The following is a 9,220-nucleotide window of genomic DNA, read 5'->3' as shown; positions in this document are numbered from 1 at the left end:
GATGTGCAGATTTCACAGAAAAGAAAGAAAATAAAACAGATGATAAAAGAAAACAGATTTATAAACAGCCCAATCATAAGAACCCTACCCATTAGTCAATGTAACTGTAGGAGAGATGGTATTCTATTCAATGTCTTCATTATTCACATTCTTGTCTGGAGTAGTTCTTCATTGTGATGGCGCCATCTACTGGATGTGGTCTCTACACAACTTTGGGGCTGCTGCAGTGCAATTTTCTACTCATCTCACAGAAATGTGCACTTGCTAACCCTACCGCAATGATTGGTAAGGCATTGGATTGGTATGCTAGAGCAAGGGAGTTTCTTACCCCAGTCCATTTGCTGACACATGCCAGATCTTCCAACGCCTGGATGGGTATTTTAAATATCAGGTAACCACATATGTTACAGCAACCTGTCAGTCGATGAAATGGCACGCAAGCATTGGTTGTTGCGTGCAACGTCGGAGCAGGGGAAAGCAGCCAAAATCTTGGGGCACGTTCCTCTGCCCAGGCGTGGCTGACGCATGCCAGATCTTACAACGGCTGGATAGGTATTTTACTTATCTAACCACATATGTTATAGCAATGGTCGAGTTCGTTCGACGTGGCCTGGTGTCCCAGGTGGGCGGAGTTTGCTCATTTTAGACTATTCCATTGGTCTATAAGTGAAATCTCCATCCACCCGGGGCACTGGGCCATGCAAAACGAACTCAACCAATCTGTCAGTCTGACACAGTCGTGACGTGGCACTCTACCTTCTTGCCTTTATGCTGTTGTCTGTGCCCAATAATGTTTGTACAATGTTTTGTGCTGCTACCATGCTTCCATATTGTGTTTCTACTATGTTGTTATGTGGTGTTGCTTCCATGCTGTGTTATCATGTGGTGTTGCTACCATGTTGTCCTAGGTCTCTCTTTATGTCGTGTGTTTTGTCCTATATTTTTAATTCCCCATCCCCACAGGAGGCTTTTTGCCTTTTGGTAGGCCATCATTGTAAATAAGAATTTGTTCTTAACTGGCTTGCCTAGTTAAAGGTTAAATAAATAAAGCAGGTGAACACAACCAAAAACTGACACTAACCTTAACCAAACCCTAACCCAACTTTAAACTATTCGGAAATTAAATATGGTTTTGCCCTTCAGCCATGTCCACTTAGTCTTCCTCTATGCTTGGACAGATAAAAAGCAATTGGCAAAATACTTGGAAACAAATACTAGGCAAGTTTGACTGTTGAATAAATATGAAGGCTTACAAGTGGCAACAATTCCATATAAAAAAAAAAAGTTTAAACGTTATGCATAAATGAGCTAAAATCCACCCTCCAAATTAAATTATCACTCCATTTTTCAAGACTCAGTCAAATATTTTTTGCAGGTGACTCATTCTATGGTTTTGGATTTAGCCCTTTACATGGTCAGTTTTGTGAATTGATTGCTGAAATATTCCATAGCCAACCTTAAATCACATTTCTATGTGGAAGTGGGCCATTTGCAATGATTGTACCTAAAGTGTCTTGTATAATTGATTTGAACACTGAGATGGATTGACTTATAGAGTACAGGAGACAAAATGCTATCAAAGTTATGCCTTTAATAGAGATTTGGTTCAAAAGCTGGAATTTGACAGCTTGAAAAGGCCACAGTGAAAAGGGACAGACAAGACAAACAGGACACTGAAAAATGTCAGTAAGGCATGTGAAGTACACATGACACATCTTTACGCCAGCTCCTCCTCTCCTTCCTCCTCAAACTCTCCCTCCTCCTCGGCAGTGGCGTCCTGGTACTGCTGGTACTCAGACACCAGGTCATTCATGTTGCTCTCAGCCTCAGTGAACTCCATCTCATCCATACCCTCCCCGGTGTACCAATGGAGGAAGGCCTTACGGCGGAACATGGCGGTGAACTGCTCGGAGATGCGCTTAAACAGCTCCTGGATGGCCGTGCTGTTGCCGATGAAGGTGGCGGCCATCTTGAGGCCGCGGGGAGGAATGTCGCAGACAGCGGTCTTGACGTTGTTGGGGATCCATTCGACAAAGTAGCTGCTGTTCTTGTTCTGGACGTTCAGCATCTGCTCGTCCACCTCCTTCATGGACATGCGGCCCCTGAACACTGCAGCTACGGTGAGGTAACGGCCGTGACGTGGGTCGCAAGCTGCCATCATGTTCTTGGCATCGAACATCTGCTGGGTGAGCTCGGGCACAGTGAGGGCCCTGTACTGCTGGCTCCCCCTGCTGGTCAGGGGGGCGAAGCCCGGCATGAAGAAGTGGAGACGGGGGAAGGGCACCATGTTGACAGCCAGTTTACGGAGGTCAGCGTTGAGCTGGCCAGGGAAGCGCAAGCAAGTGGTGACCCCGCTCATGGTGGCTGACACCAGGTGGTTGAGGTCGCCATAGGTGGGCGTGGTAAGTTTAAGGGTACGGAAGCAGATGTCATACAGAGCCTCGTTGTCAATACAGTAGGTCTCGTCGGTGTTCTCTACTAGCTGGTGGACTGACAGGGTGGCATTGTAGGGCTCCACCACAGTGTCTGATACTTTGGGCGAGGGCACCACACTGAATGTGTTCATGATACGGTCGGGGTACTCCTCGCGGATTTTGCTGATGAGCAGGGTGCCCATGCCCGAGCCTGTGCCCCCACCCAGGGAGTGGGTGAGCTGGAAACCCTGTAGACAGTCACAGCTCTCTGCCTCTTTCCTCACCACATCCAAAACAGAGTCCACCAGCTCTGCTCCCTCTGTGTAGTGACCCTTGGCCCAGTTGTTTCCAGCTCCACTTTGGCCTGCAGACAAACAAAAGGGACCAGGTCGTTTGACAACATATAGTAATGCCCCAAATGAATACAATATCCATTGTAGCAATATTAAGACGCTTCTTCCTTAGGATGTAGTCAGTAGTATTCATGAATACCAGTTGTTGGATCAAATATCATTCTCAATCTCAAAAGCAGAAAGCCAGGGCTCACCGAAGACGAAGTTGTCTGGTCGGAAGATCTGTCCAAAGGGACCCGACCTCACAGAGTCCATTGTACCAGGCTCCAAGTCCACTAACACCGCACGGGGGACATACTTGCCTCCTGCAAAGCAAAAGAGAAATGTTTGAGGCATTGCATTGCCCACGAAACCATGAACGACCACCAAATGCATTGGTCACTAATTTTCTAATTAACTTCAACCAGTGGTGTTACGTGCGGGAGCGCAATTATTATTTAAAAAATAAAAATGTCATCATCATTTCTCAAAGTTTGTACCGACAGATTTAATATCATTATCGAATATGCATAAAATTATTTATAATTATTCACGTTTTACCAGGAAGATGACCAAACGGCATCTGCATGCTAATCATTTGATCACAAATAGTTTAATGGGAATATGCGATTAGATCTTCTTGAATTACTGTTTCGTGAGCAAATTAGAGTATATGGTATTAAACTATTACCCTTTCTTGTATTTTGTTTCAATCAAAGCATAGGCAGGGCCAGATTAATGCAGGGGCTTACTGGTGCTAAAGCACCTGGGCCCAGGCCTGTGGGGGACCCAAGAGGCAGCAAAAGGTTTTTCCTAAATAAGGAAATTATATATATATATATACTATACATTTAGTATTTTTATTTGCGGCAACCGCCAACCACAGGAGTACTCAGGAGCCCGCTCTCAATTAGCTAATCGTCAAATAGGGGAGGAGATGAAGTAGGGGCCCACATGGGTAACTGGGGGGCCCTGCCTTGATTGGGTAACTGATTAATAAAAAATAAACTGCATAATAAATAAATGTGACTGTTCAATTGTGTTTGTCAGGGTCTGGGCCCATGTCCAGCCCCTGACTCACACTATTTTTGTCACTTGTTGCTGCAGTTTGGCAACGCACTCAGCAAGTTGGTTAACTCTAAACTGCTATACATATTTGGTTTGTTGTAGTTCATGGAAAATTTGTGGTAATTTAGTATAATTTATTTAGAATGTATGCATGTATATATATTTTTTATCCAATCACAGGAGCCCGCTCGCAATGTTCAAAATACACCAGAGAGCATAATTTAGCCACAGAAGGGTCAATAGTAAAAAAATGAAATAACTGGATAAAGTTTTAGCACAAGCAGGTAACTGCCAAAATAAAGGAAACACCAACATAAAATGTCTTAAAAGGGTGTTAGGCCACCACGAGCTGCCAGAACAGCTTAAATGAACTTGGGCATAGATTCTACAAGTGTACCTAAACCATGCCAGGTAAATGCACCCCACACCATAACTCATACTTTTTATCCCTGTTTACTCAAGTGTTTCCTTTATTTTGGCAGTTACATGTATGCCTACAGCCGGGAAGGTCAGGATTTTGGGCAGCATGCGTGCCAAACATACAGCTTGTTTGCATTGTGGCCATAGACATAATCCATAGAAGGGTTTTGCAACCTCTTACCATGGCAATTTTACTTTTAAACTCATGGGTACACAAGCAATGGCTGCCAGTCCTGATTTGAATGGGAACTGCCATCTATGGATTAAATTATGGCTGTTTGAAGCTGTAGGTTTGCCTTTTGCAGAATTCAAAATACAATTGCGGGAAAAATATACAGTTTGGAAAGCAAATGTCTACTGCTGAAAAGGGAAGACGAATCTGCCTCTAGAACCAATACGGGAAAAAAGATTTTTTTTTGCAAACAGCACTGTTTTTCAAAGTAGCTCATCTTGAGACACGCTCGACTTGGCAATAGCCTATCGGCCATCTCCGTGTGTAGCCTATGGCTTTATCTTCATCAGGTGAGTCTGAGTCAGTGTGCCACTGGACATTTTATTGAGTTAGAGACATACTGTTAGAGACAGATGTCATGTACATGAGGTAGAATTGCATGAAATTATTTTTTCTCAGACCCCTGCCAAAAAAAATCCCCCTGTAGACTATACCACATCGCAAATGTTATTATGGCTTTATTATAAAGTAACTTTTTCTTAAACAGTAAATTTCGCAGACCCTTTCGAATAGCATCTTGGTGCACAGATTTCTTTACAGGAAATTATGTATGTATAAATCCTTGGGGCCTAGGATTTCTTCATCTGTACCTGAGCATTGGCTAGATCCTGCCTACTGGTGCAAGCTGTTGAGTTTCGGCAATGAAGCTTCAGCGAGCTAACCATCCTAAAAGCACACAAGAAATGACTGAGGAGGAGTTCTTGGTGTAACAGTAAAATAGCCCTACTGTGCTATATGCTGTTATGTTTGGTTCTGTTATGTAAAATAGTTAGTAGTGGAAAAAGTAACCAATTATCATACTTTAGTAAAAGTAAAGATAACTTCATAGAAAATGACTCAAGTAAAAGACACCCAGTAAAATACTACTTGAGTAAGAGTCTAAAAGTATTTGTTTTTAAATATAATTAAGTATCAAAAGTAAATGTAATTTCTAAAATATACTTGAATATCAAAAGTATAAATAATTTAAAATGTATTATATTAAGCAAACCAGAGCCTCATTTTCTTGTTCTTTACAGATAGCCAGGGGTACACTGCAACACTAAGATATAATTTACAAACGAAGCATGTGCTTAGTGAGTCCGCCAGATCAGAGGCAGTAGGGACGACCAAGGATGTTCTCTTGATAGGCTCTCCAGAGGATGGTGGTGCGGTCTGCACAACGCATCACCGGGGTCAAGCTACCTTCCCTCCATGACACCTACAGCACCCGATGTCACAGGAAGGCCAAAAAGATCATCAAGGACATCAACCACCCGAGCCACTGCCTGTTCACACCGCTACCATCCAGAAGGCGAGGTCAGTACAGGTGTATCAAAGCCAGACCGAGAGACTGAAAAACAGCTTTCTCTCAAGGGCATCAGACTGCTAATCACTAACTCAGAGAAGCTGCTGTCTACATTGAGACCCAATCACCTGCCACTTTAATAAATGGATCAATAGTCACTTTATACAATGCACTCTAAATAATGCCACTTTAATGATGTTTACATATCTTACATTACTCATATTACATGTATATACAGTATTTTATACCATCTATTGCACCTTGCCTATGCCGCTCAGCCATCGCTCATCCATATACTTACATGTACATATTCTCATTCACCCCTTTAGATTTGTGTGTATTAGGTAGTTGTTAGATATTACTGCACTGTCTGAACTAGAAGCACAAGCATTTCGCTACACTCCATTAACATCTGCTAACCATGTGTATGTGACAAATAACATTTGATAAGTGCACGAATTGAACCATTTTCCTGTCCTGCTAAGCATTCAAAATGTAACAAGTACTTTTGGGTGTCAGGGAAAATGTATGGAGTAAAAAGTACATAATTTTCTTTAGGAATGTAGTGAAGTAAAAGTTGTGAAAAATATAAATAGTAAAGTGCAGATACCCCAAAAAACTACTTTAGTACTTTCAAGTATTTTTACACCACTGAAAATAGGCCTACTAATCATTATGCGATCTTACAAGACACTCGGAGAGCGTCGTACATGAGTCCCAAGTCCATAACAAACTGTTGAGGACAACCCCTCGTAGTTCTGTCTGTGGGGTTCTTATTAGGTGGGATATGGTCCGCTCAAAGTGTGCGCAGAGCGCTTCGAAGTTGGACCAGGAAAGAGCTCGCCACCCAGCGCGTTTCCATACGCGGCCTAGTTTTGGGTATTTTTGTGGTAATTTAGTATTATAACGACCCTGGGTTTATAAGAACGGATATCGACTACTGCCTGAGCATGCTTTTGCGGCACAGTCGATAGCGCGCTAGACTTCGGGCTAAAAGGTCGAGGGTTCGAGACCTGCTCCCTGCCTGTTTCATTGCAGTATAATATATTTATTATTTATCAGAATACATTTTCCCAACATATTTTTACCAGCTCCGTGTAGGCCCCTATTCTCAAATTGAAAAAATGTGATCTAGCAGCACTACAACCCTATTTTGTTTAAATGACTAGAGAATATATAGAACTAGCAGGCTAATAGAGGACCTACCCGTGGCTTCATTGTAATACACATTAATTCTCTCCAGCTGAAGGTCACTGTCCCCATGGTATGTGCCAGTGGGGTCGATGCCATGTTCGTCACTAATCACTTCCCAGAACTAGAGGAAAGAAATGGAACAGGTGTTATCTCCAACTCACGTCTCATAGCCATCCCAAAAGATATGCCAGCGAAGCAATTTGCAGGGAATGAATCAAATACAGAGCAATTACAATACAGAAAACGTGGGTATGTAGCCTAATAGTAGTAGCCTAGCTAGATAATTTATTTATAACTAACATTAGATAGATAAATTACAGAAATGCAAGGCAGGGATACGTTACTGAGCTTTAATGAAAGGTGAAATAGTCTGGAAAGTTGAACCAACCTTTGCTCCAATTTGGTTGCCGCACTGACCAGCCTGCAAATGCACAATTTCCCTCATTTTGAGTGAATTAATCAATTAAAAAAAAAAAACACAGGTGAAGTATAACTGCCGCTGTCGGAAACACTCTGAAACAAGAAAGAAGAATACGCGATTCAAAATCGGAGGACTGATTTATAATCAGTGGCAACGGAAGATTATGAATGCTATTGGTTTAAACACCCGTCAATCATAGTACAACTGTATTTCATTGGATAACAAAAGTTGATTCCTAGTTTTGATTGGCTCTCACGATATAGTAACCTGTTGTCAATGGTTACAGAAATGGAAACATTGGAGAGTCGCTGGGATACTTTGGGCTAGGAACATAAAAGAGATCTCTTTATGTTCGGGACTTTGGGGATACTTTTGTATTCTTTGTAACTAGGAAAGCTTGCAGGTGGTATCATTGAATGCGAAGCTGGCCAACAGGGTTTATTGCTACACACAAAATGTAACCAAACAGCACTCAAGATTGACATTTTCATGTAAAAACATGTTACAAGTTTGATAAGGTTGCCTCCATTTCTTCACTTTTGAAACAATGCATTACATGAAACTAATGCTTGCTAGATAGTAATTTGCAAGTAGCACAGGTGCAAGTGGGTATAAAACTATAAGAAGGTCATAGCAATTCATCATGGGATATGTTTGAAAAGAAAATAGATTTTATGACTGGAATGACATTTAAATTGTGCCAGATATTATCTTTGTATTACCTGCAAATACATTGTGAAGTAAAAAATAGTAAAGGAGCTATAAAAAATTAAAATAATTAGTCATCAATAGGCTAAACTTATTGACATTAGTGGCTGCATTGATGAAATGAGAAGAGCAACAATAATGATTGAAAAATCATTCAAGTCCACTTGCATATATAATAATAATGATCATACATTTTATTTGTAATATGCTTTTGTTTTATTTCATATCAGAATTTCCCTAGTAGTTTTAAGACCAGTTATTTTCTATCATTCTCTAAACATTGCGTACAGGCTGCATCAAGTTAACACCCTCAAAGCACTTTGCTGCCATTGAGAGAGATAGAGCGAGATGTGAATAACACAATGGCAATATATCGCTAATAGTAGACCTGGAAAACATTAGATTAACAAAACGTGACTAAAATGTTCATCCTTAGGAAAGAACTGAGGGTTCCTGAGGCCAATGCTGTCCCTATATCCAGTGGAATGTGATTTAGGCTATGAAGTATTTGTTTTGTTTGGAGACAACTGATGGCGACCATGGTGATAGTCATGGTGATGACAGCTTTGGAGGAGGTTGTGCGTTGACTTTGCACAGAGTCCACCCGGCATAATAACTTGACATGCAGTATTGAAGTTCTTTACAACAACTTTCCATTTTGTGAGTGACAAATAAACTATGAATCATCGAGGTAGTTTAGTTTAACTGGAGAATGATTTTCTATGCCCACAGTCTATAAATGTTTAAGTAGTTTGTATGCAACTCAGACACATCAAGTTTATTAGATATACATTTGTAATTCAAGCGATGGAGATTTCCAGTGGATATGAATGACCTACAATACAGCTAAAGTACCCCATTATTTTTGTATTTTACCTTTATTTAACAAGGCAAGTCAGTTAAGAACAAATTCTTATTTACAATGACGGCCTAGGAACAGTGGGTTAACTGCCTTTTTAAGGGGAAGAACGACAGTTTTTTACCTTGTCAGCTCAGGGATTCGATCCAGCATCCTTTCAGTTACTGGCCCAATGCTCTAACCACTAGGCTACCTGCCTAGTGATGCAGCTACCTGCAGGCTACATGCTGCCTGCCTAGTATTAGCGATGCTTTGTCAAGATTGTCGTCGGGAGAAGGAGAAGA

The 9,220-nt window shown here is 41.4% G+C and overlaps 1 protein-coding gene across 1 annotated transcript; it reads right to left on the bottom strand.

Annotated features, from left to right (window-relative positions):
- Positions 1 to 1,581: 1,581 nt before the first annotated feature.
- Positions 1,582 to 7,454, bottom strand: zgc:55461 (beta-tubulin family protein). The gene is made up of 4 exons (XM_038970900.1): positions 7,337 to 7,454; positions 6,961 to 7,069; positions 2,962 to 3,072; positions 1,582 to 2,778 (listed from the first exon to the last, which is right to left on the bottom strand). Exons 1-4 carry the CDS (start codon positions 7,391 to 7,393, stop codon positions 1,718 to 1,720), a joined length of 1,338 nt encoding a protein of 445 aa, XP_038826828.1. The 5' UTR covers positions 7,394 to 7,454; the 3' UTR covers positions 1,582 to 1,717.
- Between the last annotated feature and the right edge of the window lie 1,766 nt (positions 7,455 to 9,220).

The sequence above is a fragment of the Salvelinus namaycush genome, chromosome 31 (assembly GCF_016432855.1).
Source record: "Salvelinus namaycush isolate Seneca chromosome 31, SaNama_1.0, whole genome shotgun sequence".
Lineage (NCBI taxonomy): Eukaryota > Metazoa > Chordata > Actinopteri > Salmoniformes > Salmonidae > Salvelinus > Salvelinus namaycush.
This window is presented reverse-complemented; position numbering and strand designations above follow the sequence as displayed.

What these genes read in the sequence shown, in the direction of transcription:
- zgc:55461 (XM_038970900.1), bottom strand. Translation starts at nt 7,393, where the DNA reads ATGAGGGAAATTGTGCATTTGCAGGCTGGTCAGTGCGGCAACCAAATT. An exon ending in GCAACCAAATTGGAGCAAAG is followed by an intron (nt 7,070 to 7,336) that starts GTTGGTTCAACT and finishes TCTTTCCTCTAG; the next exon opens with TTCTGGGAAGTGATTAGTGA. An exon ending in ACCAGACAACTTCGTCTTCG is followed by an intron (nt 2,779 to 2,961) that starts GTGAGCCCTGGC and finishes GTTTGTCTGCAG; the next exon opens with GCCAAAGTGGAGCTGGAAAC.